We start from the raw sequence: 15,756 nt of genomic DNA on the forward strand, positions 1-15,756 counted from the left end.
ACTCTATATCTATCATTGCCATTGTATCAACATTTTTAACCATCTATGCACTTTCTCTTTTCTTGAATTCAAAAACCAAAATCTTCAATGAGGTAAATTTAGTAGGAATAAATAAGGGGTGTGATATTTACAAAGGGAGTTGGGTATTTGATGAATCATACTCTCTATATAATACATCAACTTGTCCTTTTATTGAACCCTCTTTTGATTGTCAAAAGAATGGACGCATTGATAAAGATTATTTCAAGTATAGATGGCAACCATATGGATGTAATTTGCCAAGGTAATTGATTTTTTAAATAAGTCTTTTTTTAATTAATTGTTTCGTTGATTATTAAGGGTGTGTTTTGTACGAAGGAAAATTAGTTTTACAAAATATTTTTCGATTTTTTCATTAGTTGATCGATCAAAATGTTTCTTTAAATATTAAAGAGGATAAATAAATTTCATCAACCCCACTTCCACTAGTATCCACTTCTAACTAGGGGTGAGTGTTTACCGAACTTAATAAATTTGATTCAAATCATGTATTGTCCTAGAAAAATTATTTTGAAATTGTATAAACATATTATTAATTTGAAATCCCGTAAATTAAAATATAAAATTCTGAACTCACAGATAAAATCTTGACTTTGCATTTATCCTAGCACCCCCCACTAGTATCGCGCTCCCACCACCCCAACTCACACCGGCCTCATAGTATTTGTCAAAGTATATATAACTACTTTTGAGATAATTATTTTTGTTTATTTATCAAATATCAAAGGATAATTTTATAGAAAAATATTTTCCTTTCGTACCAAATGCACCCTAAATTAAAGATTTCAATATTATTGAATGTGATATTATTATTTTTTTCATTTTTATGTTCTAATTCTTATAGATTTAATGGAACTGAATTGGTGTTGAAATACAAAGGAAAACGCATAATGTTTGTTGGGGATTCACTTGGTCAAAATCAATGGGTTTCTCTTGCATGTATGCTTCATGCTTCACTACCACAAGCCAAGTATAGCATGGACAAAATTGGAAAGATTTATACATTCACCCTTTTGGTAAGCTATATATTATTTTCAAATTTTATCTTCTATAATTTTACAATATAATATTTTCTTTACACTATCAATTGATTAAAAAATATCATCTATATATAAGAAAGAATTAGTAGCACTTGTATATTTGGTGTTTCAATTATTGATAAATTTCGATTTTAGTCCTTATAATGATATATGATAAGAATGTATACAGTCACCATGTTAGTAAATATTCATAAATTTACCATTATTATATATATATATAGATATACACATACATAGCTGTACTGTATTAGATTAGTTATCCGTCTCCTCTGCCCTGTTAGAACAGTCTGGTCCGTAACAACACAACCTGAAAGGAAGCCATTCCTAATAGGAAGTTTCCCTGGCTTGAAATTCACTCGCTTATCCGGAATGAGCTACTGAGTTGGAGTACAGGAAATATATATATATATATAAGAATTAGTAGCACTTGTATATTTGGTGTTTCAATTATTGATAAATTTCGATTTTAGTCCTTATAATGATATATGATAAGAATGTATACAGTCACCACGTTTGCGAATATTCATAAATTTACCATTATTATTGATCATTCCTCCATTTAATTAATCATGTATTATGTATTATGTTAAATTTGTGTTATTGTTCCATATTTGACGGTAGCATGTGTTTTTTAATACAAAAAGTCAACTTTTAACATGAAAGAAACAAACAAATACATTTTAATTAATTAAAGACTAAATACAAAAAGTCATATATCACAATGACCAGAAGCAAAATTTTATCAATATATAACTTAGGGAATAGAAGTACTATTATCCCAAAAGATAATTACATCAAATTGTCCATGATATAAAATTGAGCTTAGTAAAATTCAGATTATCTACTACAACATGTTAAAAGTACAACAATTGGGAATACGAGTCCTTTTCATTATAATATCAGCTTATACAACGTAAATCTTATTTTTTCATGTTTTATCCGCTCTTTGTTTATACATAACATCTCTTGTAATAATAGGAATACGATATTTGGTTATTGTTCATTGAAATTGAGATTAGTAACTTGTAAAATAATCCAAATCATCAATACAGAATATCAGTTCTTCACATTATCAGCGTATATAACCTAAATCTTCTTTCATATATATGTTCATGATTTGTCCCCTCTTTATTTTAATTTACATAACATTTTTTTTGTAATATAGGAATACAATATTTGGTTATTGTTCCTTGGGAATCCACTCATTGTTGATACTATCACTCAAAAAGGCTCAAGAGTACTCAAGATTGATTCAATTAGTTCTGCAAATATTTGGAAACAAATGGATGTGTTGATTTTTAATACATGGCATTGGTGGGATCGCAAAGGGAAAAAACAAACGTGAGATATACATGTGATATACAGTAGTATTCTTCATGTTTTTTATCAATATACTATATAGTATGTTTATTATTGCATGGAAATATTATTAATTATTATCCATTTAATGCTAGATTTTTTATTTTATTTTATTATTATTTTTTTGCAGTTGGAATGTGATTCAAGAAGGGAATATTACGTATAAAGATATGGATAGAATGGAACTTTATAAGAAAGGATTAAATACATGGGCCAAATGGGCTGATTCTAATCTTAATTCAACAAAAACAAGAATCTTTTTTCAAGGAGTTTCTCCTGATCATGAGGGGTAAGTATCATTTAAAAAAATAATTGTGGGTTAATAGTATTTTTTGATTCATCGATTATTGATATATTCTGATTTTAGTTCCTATAGTATCTGATTAAACGTATTAAATTTTTAGTTTGTTGAATCGTGCGACTTTTGGTCTCATTGCTTATAAATATTCATGAGTTTACCATAACTATTAATCTTTTCGCTCCACTACTTAATGATTACTCATTTCATTATGTTTGTATTTGTCACCCCATATTTAACAGTGATATAATTCTACAAATAATCCCGTAAAACATTTTTTTTAATCATTCAACGTAACATATTTTTTTAATCATTGAAAGTTGAATATGTTGAGTTATATACTTTTTTTGTCCCGATTTATATGATAGTTTTTCCTTTTAAGTTTATCCTCAAAATAACATTATATTTTTATATTTAATTACAATTCAATTTTAAAACTTCTCATTCTATATTTAATGAAATGATATACAGACATAAAAAAAATTAATTAATTATTCTAGACTACAATAAATTTTAATCAATTAATTTATATAAATTAAAACAGAGTAAGTATATCACAAGTACCAAAAAGCAAAATTTACCAGGACCAAAATTACTACTTTATCTATTAGCTTCTTGTTTCATTTAGATGATAATTATATAATTATATTAATATATCTTGAAATTGATTTTTTTTTTAATTTTTTTTTTATATATTCAGATGTAAAGGAAAAACAGGACCAGCACAAAGTCCAGGAAATATACATCCAGGAGAAATAGAACTGGAAAAAGTTTTGAAAAATATATCAAAATTATTCATCCGTCTGATCAACATAACAAGATTATCACAATACAGATCGGACGGCCATCAATCCATCTATACTAATAGTATGGATTGTATCCATTGGTGTCTACCTGGGGTCCCTGATGCATGGAATCAACTCCTTTATTATTTTCTCATTTCATAATTTTAAAATGTATATAAAGGTATAGTTGGATGGTATGAATCTGAATCAGTCGGATTAGTAGGTTAAGAATCGGGTGAGACTTGATCGGCTAACTTCCTATCAAGATCAAAACCTTATAAGTTAAATGTTTTCGTTGTCAACGAGGTATTATATTTGAATTGATAAAAACGATCTATTTACGAATTTTAAGATTTTATGTTCAGTTTTTAAAACTTAGATTTGACAGGAAGAATTTCTATATTCATGGATGGAATTAATTAGCATTAACAATTTATGGAAGAATAGAAATATAATTTATAATAATTAACTAGTTGATTGAAAATTAAATTAATATAATTAGACAAGATTAATTTATGACAAACGCGTTTTCATACACCAACCCTATTGTCTCTAATTTTTCTTTTCGTAATTATAAGCGCTTTGATTTTTTCGAGTAACACCGCCGCTTTTACAATATTTATAATATTCTCCCATGCAAATATTCCCAATATTAATTTTAATATTTGTTCTCCTTCTATAGAATTTTTGATACTTTGTTTTAAACGTAATTAACTTAATTTACGCCAAAAATTTTCATCGAGGAAAAAGTTGAAATCTTCTTTAATTATATCCCTATATGGTGCATTTGCGCTTGTTTGGAGAGATCATCATAAATAATTAAAGTGTGTCGTTTACAATATATAAAATATTCAACCAGAGCTGCTCCTGTACAAGGAGCAAGATATTCGACAATTCAAGTTAAAAATCAAAAAGTACTTATCACCGACCTTGCACAACCTTAATTGGTGCCTTACTTTAAACAAGGTTGTTGATTTTCTGTTGATCTTCACTTGATATTATAATGTTCTATACAATGTTTCTCTAGTATTAAAAAATAATTTTATTGTTACATATAAGTTATAATAACTTTGTTTTTCTTCACATGAATCTTGCAATTCCTTTTTCACCAATATTCTATTATCTTACTATTTTTCTATATTAAATTAATTATCTATTAACAATATCTTAACTTTTATCAACCTTTATTTTATTGAATTTATTTTGTGAAAAATATAATTTCAAGTTCTTATGAAAATATTAGTAACTCAGTTGATTGACCGTCTAAATTTTTTACTTTATTGATAAGTGTTCAATTTGATTAAAAAAATAATGTACAAATTTGTACATTCTTAATTTCTTAAGGTGGTACTTAAATTGGACCAAATTTGCAAAAACTAAAACCGACATTTAAAATCAATGCTATGTCATAATCAACATAAATATAATTAATGTTTAGAAGAAATTCTAAAACTTTATAATTGGTTCGACTTTGTTTGACCTTTGTTATTATTATTTCTGCATTAATTTGTATAATGAGAAAATTTTATGATTACACAAATTAAAATTGTGGAGCCATCATTTTTGTTTTATAAATTCTAAATTTTAGGGTAATATTATCAAATGCTGGTATCCATTCTAAATTTTATGAGCTTAATATAAATATAAGGCTTGAACAAAAATTAACTAATCGTTTAAATTCGTACACATTAACTTTTAATTTTATTCTGATATAAATATCATAACATGTTCAAGATTATAAATATTAAGAGTTATAATAATATAATATTATAGTAATATACATAAGATTTTATATTAAAATATGACAAATAAAATTAAATGTGATCAATACTTACTAGCGATTTTTCCCATTGGTCAATATTTTATATATTATATTGTGAGTAGAAAAAGACACATTTCATAACGCGTAAACTTATGTGTCTTATAATGAGTTTGACCCATTCTTTCACATAATTATTAAAGGCTATTATTATTTTAGCAACTTGGCATTAAAAGTGACGATTGACAATTTTTATTTTTATTTGATATTTCGTTAAATTACTTAATTTGAATTTATAGGTTAAATTTATTTATTTTTTTTAAAAATACGTTTTAACATAAATTTTTTAATAAATTTAAACTGATCAAGACTTTTAACTAAGAAATTACGTAGAAATCTTATAAATTTTATTCATCCAATTATAAATCTTCGTTTATGAAGACATGACACCTTTGACTTACATCCTGTGGTCTGTGATACCCATAATACTCTTTCACTTTGACATTTTAATTTTCTTTCTGTCAAATTAATGTCATTTAAATTTTAAAAAAATATGGTTGGAAATTTCCTCTTCTAGAATTGATTGTCATTACTTTATTTTAATTTTATAAGTAATTCTTTGTTTGTAATTTTTTTTCCATATATTGTGTTTAATACTATGAATTAAAGGACTAGACAAAAAAAATTAAAATGAAGAAAACATTAAGCATATATAGAATGAAGTAAATTAATGTGCCGATTTTTAATAAATGAAAGTTCTTAAATGTGCAATCGAGGAAATCAAATTTCTTCCCCCAACAAATATGAGTTATAAAAAAATAATAATAAAGCAATTTTCCTAGTTTTTTTTTATCCCCATTTTCCTTTAAAAAATGAAATAATGATGGATTAATTAATCTATGTATTTACGATTTTCTTCATTTTGATCACTTTCCATTTTGCACAATACTTAAGAAATCATAAATAAGAAGATGATTTTACTAATTCACCCCGTAAAATATTTTTGAAAACTTTATAGACAATGTGAACAGTTTAAAAGAATTACTCTCTCGTTTTGTGATAACTGATCACCTTTCTAAACGTACTTGTTTCAAATTACTTGATCACTTACTAAATTAAGATAAAATTAATTAATGCTTTCTTGATTCAGTAAGGCGATCAATTAATGTGAAATAATTAGATGATCAACTAATCTGAGAAAAAGAATAATATAAAGAAAAATAAATAATAACTAATAATTTCTTCATTAGGGAGTATGTACCTATGACTAAAGTGTCAAGACACCCACTAAAACAAAAAAAAAAGTCAAGTTAGATTTCTAGTATTTTACAGAATAAATATTCAATAATTTGAGAGACAAAACAAAGTAACAAACGACTGAAAAGTCAATTTATTAGGCCAGAAAGAACATGATAAATAAAATGACACTCCACTTTAATATATTTTATGTGTTCATGATCAAGTGATACCACTAAAAGAAAAGAATATAAGTTTGACTTCAAGTAGCTTAACTGAATAAATATTCAATAATTTGAGAGACAAAACAAATTATTGAGAAATTAATTAAAATATTAGAAAGAATAGGATGCATAAATAACAGTTCTTTTCAATATATTTTATTTACTCATGATTAAAATATCAAAATATATACAAATCATTAGAAGAAAGGAAAAACTTAGTTATTTTGTCTTAAAAGAAGTCTGCATACGTTTTTTTTTGTTGTTATTATTAATTTAGATATTCGAACCTAGTTATTTGATACTCAAATTCGAAAAAATTGAAATTCGTAACTCGTCTCTATTTAACTTATTACAACAATTGACTTAAATGCTACATTAACAAAATAAAAGTCCATCGATCAAGTATATATGTATTATGAAGGACTTATGCGTTAGTGTAACCAAACATTAAATTCTGCGATCAAATCCATTAATGATTAAAAAAAGAACGGTGTTGGAATGTATAAATTTCTTTTATTTTTAATTAGAAATTTCGAATTCAAGTTTTAAAAATATAAAACAAAAAAAATTCATGTTAAAAAGTGTTTGTCTCCTTACCTGACACAAATAAAGATTAATCTGTGAGTTCAAATATTAGGTGGAAAAAATTTAGTTATGATTTATGTTATAAGTGACATATATTAGTATTGATTAATTAATGGATATAAATATCAGCACATGATTAATATGATAATTGCCTTAAGTATCAAAATTACTTAATTAATTCTTATTCACTCAAATACTTAAAAAGTAAAATTTAAGGATATATCATCTACCTTAATATGAAGCTATATATATGGGGTATTTATGATAAAGTCTTATAGTTTCTAAAAATTAAATAATATTTTAACAAGTAAAAAGAAAAAAGGAAGAGAATTCAGTAAATATAAAAAGTTCGTTTCAATGATTTGTGTTCTCTATGTATCTCGATAATTTGTTTGGTTAAACTTTTAAAGAGTAAGAACGCTTTATTTTGGAGAATTTAGGTGTTTGTTCTAAATTTTAGGGGGAGATTTTATTTTATTTTTTTAGTAGCAATTAAAAAAAGTATTTTTTTATTCGCGAGGACTTTTGGAACGTTAGTTAAGAATAAATTATTATTAGAATATTAAAAATATGCTTTTTAAATTAATTAACCAAATATAAAAGATTATTTTGCAAGTATATCTTTTCAAAAATCACTTACAATAAAATATTTTTTCAATTAAATAAGTTTAAAGTCTGATACATTCATTAAACCTTATTTATTTGCATTTGATGAATGACTCAGCTTTTATCATTAAATTTTAATAAAAGACATAAAGTTACTATTGAAGTTGTATCGAATTTTTAAAAAGACATCTTAACTTTGTGTGTATCCTATTACCTCACGAAACTATCTAAATCCACAATAAACATACTCTTTTGTGTATCCTATTACCTCCCAATTTGACTTATTTTGAAAAAATATATAAAAACCATGTATTGATTTTTTTAAAGCTTTATTATGAATAGTTTTTACTTTTCAAATCTTTTTTCTCATCTTCCCTGATTAGCTTATCCATATTTCTTGGATATCTATGTCTTCCTCCATTTTTAAAAAAAAAACAAATGTTATTGTGTTCATTCTTGTTCTTCTTCTTTTTTTTAAAAATAAATTAGTTTGGTGATTTTATTCCTCATACAAATCAAGTTTTAGATTTAGTAAAACTAGAAAAACTTGATTTGGGAGTAAGAAGTTGAAGAAGGAAGTTATTTAAATGTCATATTTTGACTCGGTGATATTTTGAGTATTTAGATTTTGATTATTCAATAATATTTATTTTCATAAATAAATTAATTGGTGATAATTTGACAAATAATTAATAATGTTATCGAAAATTTTGTCCCGCCACAGCGGGTTTAGCGGCTATTCTACATAATGAAAGGAATGACAAAAGTTAAGAACAGAGAGTGAGGATGAAGAAGAAAGAGAAACAGGAAAAAAGAAAAAGAAAAGGAAAAAGAAAATTAAAAGAAAAGCAAAGAAATCAAATAAAAATAATGTAAAATTACTTTTAACACGTATCAAGTGACTATTCGTGCGTGACTTACAAATATTTTTGTATAAATGGTATTAGGCGAAAAATGGGGTATACATACTATTGTGAAGTTGTTTAATGGGGTAATAGGACACCTGCAAAGTTAAGATGTCTTTTTAAAAATTTGAGACAACTTCAATGGTGATTTTATGTCTTTTCTCTTAAATTTGTTTAATTTTAAAATCTGAATCTTGATCATTATATATGTTTTGTTTTTTAAGTTTACAATCATTTAATAATTAATACATTCAAATAGATTTGAGATGATTAAAATTTATAATATATCATTAATAAATCTATTAAATATTTAGAACAAAATTGACATACATTTTACCACTATCCTATCCATTATCACATTAATCAATATTATCATCGTACATCATCAATTATTATCATCACCTCTAATTTAATTTACGAATTAAATCTTAATAAAAATAAATAAGCGCCTTCCAAAGTATAAGTGTATGTAAGTGCACAATTTTAGTGCAAGTGTTTTAAGAATCTGAATAAAATATTAAAAACATCACAACTTAGATAGAAAAGAAAATCTTAGAAAAAATTTGTAATATTATAATAAAAAAAAGATCCAAGAAAATAGTGTACTTGTCACTACCATCCAATCACCATTGTTCAAATTAAATTATTTTTCTTTATCTCTTACAAAAAATAATATAAATATTTCCCCTGCCCCATCAGCATTCAGCACAATAATTTAATCCTATAAATAATAAAAGATTCCATAATGAAATATAACCCAATCTTCAATTTTCTCTTCTCTATTATTATTACTACTATACTATAACAAAATGACAGCAAGGAAGTGACTGAACAAATTGAAACTCTTTGAGGATTTTTGCACTGTTTTTATAGAGTTTAATAGTAGCTTGAAATGAGCATAATGAAGATTTTGTTTCTTCAATCTTTTTCCTTTTCTCTTTTTCTTGTTTTCTTCACAGTTTTAGCAGTAACTTCAAAATCTAAGCTCCCACAAGAAGAAGGTAGTTTCTACATGTTCCCATTTTGTTTTCTTGGAAAATGCTAGGAAAAGTTTCAAACTTTTTGTATTTTGAAGCTTGCTGTTTACATTTTTTCAATTACCCTTTATGTTCAGTTTCTTGGAAAACTGAAAAAAGTTTGGAACTTTCTGTTCAGTGAAGTCTGTTGTTTAGTTTTTTCAATTACCCATGTTTCATTTTCTTGGAAAATTTCAGAAAAAGTTTTGAACTTTCTGTTTAGTGAAGATTGGTTTGTTAATTTTTTTGGAAAATATCAGAAGAAGTTTGGAGCTTTCTGTTCATTGAAGTCTGCTGTTTAGTTCTTTCAATTACCCATATGTTCATTTTCTTGGAAAATATCAGAAAAAGTTTGTAACTTTCTCTTCATTGAAGTCTGCTGCTGGGTTTTTACTTTCTCAATTTCAATGTCTAAAAGTGACTCTCTATTTACTGTTTTTTTAGGAACTTTTTAGCTTTCCACATTACCAGACATGTTTAAGAGCACATTAAAAAGTTTACTTTATTTTTTTAAACTTTGAGTCGAATCAAAATAGGACAAGCAAATTGAAATAAAGGGAGTATGAATTACTCATATGTTTCATTTTCTTGGCAAATATCAGAAAAAGTTATGAGCTTTCTGTTCATTGAAGTGTGCTGCTTAGTTTTTTCAATTACCCATATGTTCATTTTCTTGATGTGTAGTGAAAGCATTGAAAGTGATTGCAAAAAAGTTTGGGAAAAGAGATTGGGATTTTAACAAAGATCCTTGTAGTGGAGAAGGAAATTGGAGTACTGCTATTACTGTTAAAGGATTTGAGAGCTCTGTTGCTTGTGATTGCTCTTTTAACAACAATTCCACCTGCCATATCACCTCCATGTATGTTTTAATTTGTTCCTTATTTGAATTAAAGTTATGTTACTCGGATTTTCCAAAAAATGTAGCCGCACTATTTCTACTACTCTAAAAATGCACATTTTTTTGAGGATCTGTCACACACCTGACCACATTTTTAAGGAGTCGCATGAAGATTTGATTTTTCCAGTTTTAAGTAGCTTCTTTGCAAGAGAAAAGATTAGAACACTTCTTTTTTACAAGTTTGAAAGGTTGAGACTTTGAAGTGATTAGTGTGTGAATAGGAAATGAAATGTGTGGACTTCAACACTTAGTTCTATGAGTTGACTGAAAATTGAGTCAACTTCTTATATGGCAGCCCAGCTGTAATGAGGTGTCTGTGGAGTGTGGACCCTTGAACATAAACATTATTTTTGTAAAGTATTTCAAAACTCAAAAGACATTTCACTTTCAAAAAAATTCTACAAGATATTTTAACAAAAATACTTGTTGTAACAAGTTAACATGTCTTATAATTAGGTTACTAATTCAATTTTTTATGTATAATTGCCTGTAGTTAATTAGTTTCTGATTATCTGAAAAAAGTAATTATCATTTGAGACGGTCAGTGTATTGAAGTTAAACTCTATCTTAAAATAACCAAACAAATCAACATTGTATACTTCTTGTTTATGTTGAACTTGCATGTAATGCAATGAAGTAGTCAAAAACTAACTCTAAATATGGCACAGCGCTTTGAAAGCACAGAATATTTCAGCAACTATTCCACCAGAATTCGCGCAACTTCGCCATCTTAAGTACTTGTAAGTCCTTGTTACAGAATTATCACTCAATAGACTGAAGCACCTGATATTACTATGTTGAAAACCTGCACTAATCCAACTGGTAAATGATGATTGTGCAGGGACCTCAGTCGCAATTATCTCAATGGTTCAATCCCATTTCAGTGGGCGTCCCTGCGCTTGCTTGAGCTGTACATATTATTTCTCGCTTAAACTATTCTTCGTTAGTGTTTAAATTTTTTCTTCAGGTTTAGAATAAGCTACTTGACATGAAAACTCTTGTTATTTGAATGTGCAGTTCTTTCATGGGAAACCACTTGTCTGGTCGATTTCCAAAAGTTCTCACCAGAATTACTACGCTTAGGAACCTGTAAGATCAAATCTCTTCTGATGCCTACTAGTCATTTTCAGTGTTGCATATTTTACTATTGAGTTCAAGTTTTATTTGTTGACTGCATAAAGTATTTAAACAATCGAGTTGAAGTTCTGTTCGTTGACTTTATAAATAATTACAAGTAAAATCTCTATGATGAACACTAATTCATAACCTGATAAAAATGTTAACTTAAGTCATTTACCAATTCAATATGGAGATCCATTGATTCAACATATTATACTGTAATTTGATACAGAAGTGAGATTCATATTATGGAAGTTCGGAAAAAAGATCTCTATATGTCATGTATATGTTCAACAACAACATACCTAGTGAAATTCCATAGGTGGGGTTTGGGGAAGCTAGATTGTATGCAGAACTTATTTCTACCTCGTAGAGGTAGAGAGGCTGTTCGCGAAGGACCTCGGCTCAAGTAAAACATATCAAAACAGATTTCTCTTTTCCTAAGGCATTTTGTTTCAGAAGCTAGCTGCTGCTCTTACAAGACCTTTTGATTACCTGTATTTGATTCCCTGAGAATTAAAATACCTCTTCTATACAATGCAGGAGCATTGAAGGAAACAAATTTTCAGGAACAATACCTCCAGAAATCGGCAACTTGGTTCATATGGAGAAACTGTAATTCTCTTTTTCCTGTTTTAATTTTGTTCTGGAAATCTTTATTCGTTTCACGTTGTATTAATGCCTCTGTGCCTTAATTCTCAGCGTGCTATCGTCAAATAAACTAACCGGAGCTTTGCCAGCCACATTAGCCAAACTAACCAACTTAACTGATCTGTGAGTTCACAGTTTTAAGCTCTTTCTTATTTGGTCATTCCTTGTGTCCCTTGTGAATGTGATGGATGATCACATAATTAACTTTGGCGATATATTAGGAGGATAAACGACAACAATTTTACAGGAAAGATACCAAAATTTATCAGCAGCTGGACAAAAATTGAAAAACTGTAAGCTCTCTATTCTTTACTTTTCTGTAGATGAAGTCTAGTTTCTAGCTTTAAAAAAAGGGCAGTCCATTGCGCTAAGTTCTCACTATGTGCGGGTCTGGGGAAGAACCTGACCACAAGGATCTGTCGTACACAGTCTTGTCCTCCATTTCTGCAATAGGTTGTTTCCACAGCTCGAACTCGTGTAACAACCTCTTTCTGGAATATTAGAAGTTATTACCCCAAATTTTCCTTCATATTATCAGTTATTTCTCTGATCTCATAAGATGCTATAATTTTTTCAGGCATATACAAGGTTGTTCTCTTGAGGGTCCCATTCCTTCTTCTATATCTTCCCTGACAAATTTAATTGATTTGTAAGCCAATGTGAAATTCCTTTTTGATTTCATTTGTGGTTGCTTTGAGAAGTAAAGTCGAGCTTTCTACAAAAAAAGCGATGCAAGAACGTATTCTTTTATCTAAGCTTCTTCCCTGTGTCGAGATCATCGATCTCATACCAAATCCCATCAATAGAGTAATTTATTCGGGTTTTTTTTCATGAATTTCAGAAGGATCAGTGATCTAAAAAGTGGAAAATCTGGTTTTCCACCATTAGATAACCTAGAATCCATAAAAATACTGTGAGTTTTTTACTTTTTCTTCCTTTAATGGACTTCTTGAAGGACATTTCATTTTGAATTCGGAATCAAATTCAGATCAAGATTCTGAATTCCTCTCATGCAATGCAGGGTACTAAGAAATTGCTTAATTCATGGAGAAATGCCTGAATATATTGGGGAAATGAAGAAATTGAAGACACTGTAAGTTTGAAAAAATTCAATCACTTTTTTTGGTTCAGTTTTCCTGCATGTTGATACCTTTTCTGTTTTCATGCTATATACACATTCTTCAAGATTCTGAATCTTTTTTAGCTGAAATTTGTTTTGTCATGGAACTTACTATTATCTGCTTTTTGAATTTAGGGACCTTAGTTTTAACAGCTTGTCTGGTGAGATTCCATCATCTTTTGTACACCTATCCAAAGTAGATTTTATGTAAGTGGATATTCTTCAGATATCTTTATTTCTTTGTAGCCAGATGCTTATCAATATTAGGCTTCCGTTTTTTTCTTTTTGCTTATTCTTCTTGTACTTTGCAGATATTTGACAGCAAACAAACTTACTGGACTTGTTCCTGGATGGATTTTAAACAGAAACAAGAACATGTATGTGTTTTCCCAACTTAATTCATAGTCCCCTTTTTAGTCGGTCCCAAAAAGAATAACACATTTCCATATTTAGTAACAGTTTTAACTTTAAAATGCTCACAAACATTGATGACCTATTTTAGACCACAAGTTTTGGAAGTATTTCTTTCTTTCTTAAACTCCATGCCAACTCAACCAACATCACATAAATTGAGATGTATGAAGTATAAATGTGCAAAAAACTTGATTGCTCTTAAAAGTTTTTGCTTACTGACCTACATGCTTTTATGCAAGTAGAGGCTTTAGAATGCATTTAATATTGAGTAACCTATTTTTGCCAAAAAAGAATGGTGAAAAGTAGCTAAAAATATGTAAAATATCATCTCTAAGCTTCAAAATATTATTAGTATTATGGACTTTCTAAACTTCTAGTCTAATTTTGTTGTCTATTTTGCTTCACAGAGATGTTTCAAATAACAATTTTACATGGGAAACCTCGCCTTTTGAATGTCCCCGTGGAAATCAGTAAGTTTTCTGATAAAATTGTTTTTCTTCATTTGACTTATTTGTTTGTGATAATTTTCTAACAAGAAGACAATTTATTCAGAAACTTGGTGGAGAGCTATTCTGCATTGGGACAAGAATCGTAAGAATAATGTGCCTATAATAAAGTTATCTGTTGCACTGATCTTACAGAGGAAACTATTGTTCCTTTAGTTCACCTATAACGAAGAGTGAACTCTTACATGCAATAGAAAACTTTTGTAGCACTCTAACAATTTTTTCTTTTGTTTTCTGTGTTGCAGAAACAAAACTCATCCTTGCCTGAAGCAGAATTTCCCTTGTTCTGAGCCAATAGATCGGCGTAAGTAAACTTTTATGTGCATTTCTGTAATTGATAAATCTTTGTCTCCTGTCACATAAATAGGTGCACTTGTAGTGTTAGGTCAGCTAGTAGCCGAAAATATAAACAACAACAACATAGCCAGAGTAATCCCACAAATGGGGTATGGGGAGGGCGGTGTGTACATAGTCTCACCCCTGTTAGAGTGGATTAGAGTCCCACATTGGTTGGGGAGTGGACTGGTGGTTTTGCTTATATTTGTTGTTCAACTTGTATTCCAAACATACTTAGAACAAAACTTTGAACATCTTTGTAAGAAAACAAAGTTTAAGAACATTTTCACAACTAGAAAATTAGAACTAGTAGCGAAACTAGAATCAGAAACAGATTTTAAAAAAAATATACGAAATATTTTTCTTAAAGAAGAATTGTTGTTAATATGTGTCTAAAGAATCTTACCGATTCCAACAAACTTTGCAGAAACACGAAGTTACCAAGTTTAATGAACCAGTGAAGAACAAAAGAAGAGAAGAACTGAAATTAATTCACAAATCTAAAGTTTGTAAAACACGTACCAGAATCTGGAAAATTTTTAATAGGAAAAAGATCAAGTCCACTGAATTCACAGTGTCCCCTTAAGGAAATTATTCCCCTCTAGTATCCAAGGTTTGATTTGGAATATGACCTCCCAGGGTAAAATGATCTCAATCACCAGAGTATAGATACCAAAAACTCCGGTGTCAGCGAACCACTCAATGGCAGTAAAGTACACTTAGAATACTAGATTTAGTAGTTGAAGAAGAAGTCCATGAATTCTATATTAAAATGAGAGGAAATCCCTCAATTTATAGAAAACAAAGGGTGGTGCGAAAAGGTTCTTATTGTGCCTTACCGGAAAGGTCACAAACCTTTG

The 15,756-nt window shown here is 28.2% G+C and overlaps 2 protein-coding genes across 4 annotated transcripts in view; both read left to right on the top strand.

Moving 5' to 3' along the window:
• Positions 1-213: 213 nt before the first annotated feature.
• Positions 214-3,841, top strand: LOC107025279 (protein trichome birefringence-like 42). Its single transcript, XM_015226068.2, has 5 exons — positions 214-283; positions 884-1,055; positions 2,245-2,420; positions 2,569-2,727; positions 3,437-3,841. Exons 2-5 carry the CDS (start codon positions 930-932, stop codon positions 3,681-3,683), a joined length of 708 nt encoding a protein of 235 aa, XP_015081554.2. The 5' UTR covers positions 214-283; positions 884-929; the 3' UTR covers positions 3,684-3,841.
• Positions 3,842-9,575: 5,734 nt separating this feature from the next.
• LOC107026370 (probable LRR receptor-like serine/threonine-protein kinase At1g07650) overlaps positions 9,576-15,756 on the top strand; it is a 16,341-nt gene continuing 10,160 nt past the window's right edge. The window contains exons 1-16 of one of the 3 annotated variants that reach the window (XM_015227316.2): positions 9,576-9,837; positions 10,537-10,711; positions 11,419-11,490; positions 11,592-11,660; positions 11,768-11,839; positions 12,413-12,484; positions 12,572-12,643; positions 12,742-12,813; positions 13,098-13,169; positions 13,362-13,433; positions 13,542-13,613; positions 13,776-13,847; positions 13,952-14,017; positions 14,462-14,524; positions 14,607-14,645; positions 14,806-14,864. In XM_015227316.2, coding sequence (XP_015082802.1) covers positions 9,729-9,837; positions 10,537-10,711; positions 11,419-11,490; positions 11,592-11,660; positions 11,768-11,839; positions 12,413-12,484; positions 12,572-12,643; positions 12,742-12,813; positions 13,098-13,169; positions 13,362-13,433; positions 13,542-13,613; positions 13,776-13,847; positions 13,952-14,017; positions 14,462-14,524; positions 14,607-14,645; positions 14,806-14,864 — 1,228 coding nt within the window. In that variant the 5' untranslated portion in view covers positions 9,576-9,728. The remainder of the gene's footprint in view (positions 9,838-10,536; positions 10,712-11,418; positions 11,491-11,591; positions 11,661-11,767; positions 11,840-12,412; positions 12,485-12,571; positions 12,644-12,741; positions 12,814-13,097; positions 13,170-13,361; positions 13,434-13,541; positions 13,614-13,775; positions 13,848-13,951; positions 14,018-14,461; positions 14,525-14,606; positions 14,646-14,805; positions 14,865-15,756) is intronic. The other 2 variants (XM_015227317.2, XM_015227318.2) reach the window with 2 other exon arrangements.

This window comes from Solanum pennellii, chromosome 7 (assembly GCF_001406875.1).
Source record: "Solanum pennellii chromosome 7, SPENNV200".
Lineage (NCBI taxonomy): Eukaryota > Viridiplantae > Streptophyta > Magnoliopsida > Solanales > Solanaceae > Solanum > Solanum pennellii.

Coding starts and splice junctions, on each gene's coding strand:
- LOC107025279 (XM_015226068.2), top strand. CDS start 930: ATGTTTGTTGGGGATTCACTTGGTCAAAATCAATGGGTTTCTCTTGCA. Junction 1,056..2,244: donor TTTATACATTCACCCTTTTG/GTAAGCTATATA, acceptor TTTGTAATATAG/GAATACAATATTTGGTTATT. Junction 2,728..3,436: donor GTTTCTCCTGATCATGAGGG/GTAAGTATCATT, acceptor TTATATATTCAG/ATGTAAAGGAAAAACAGGAC.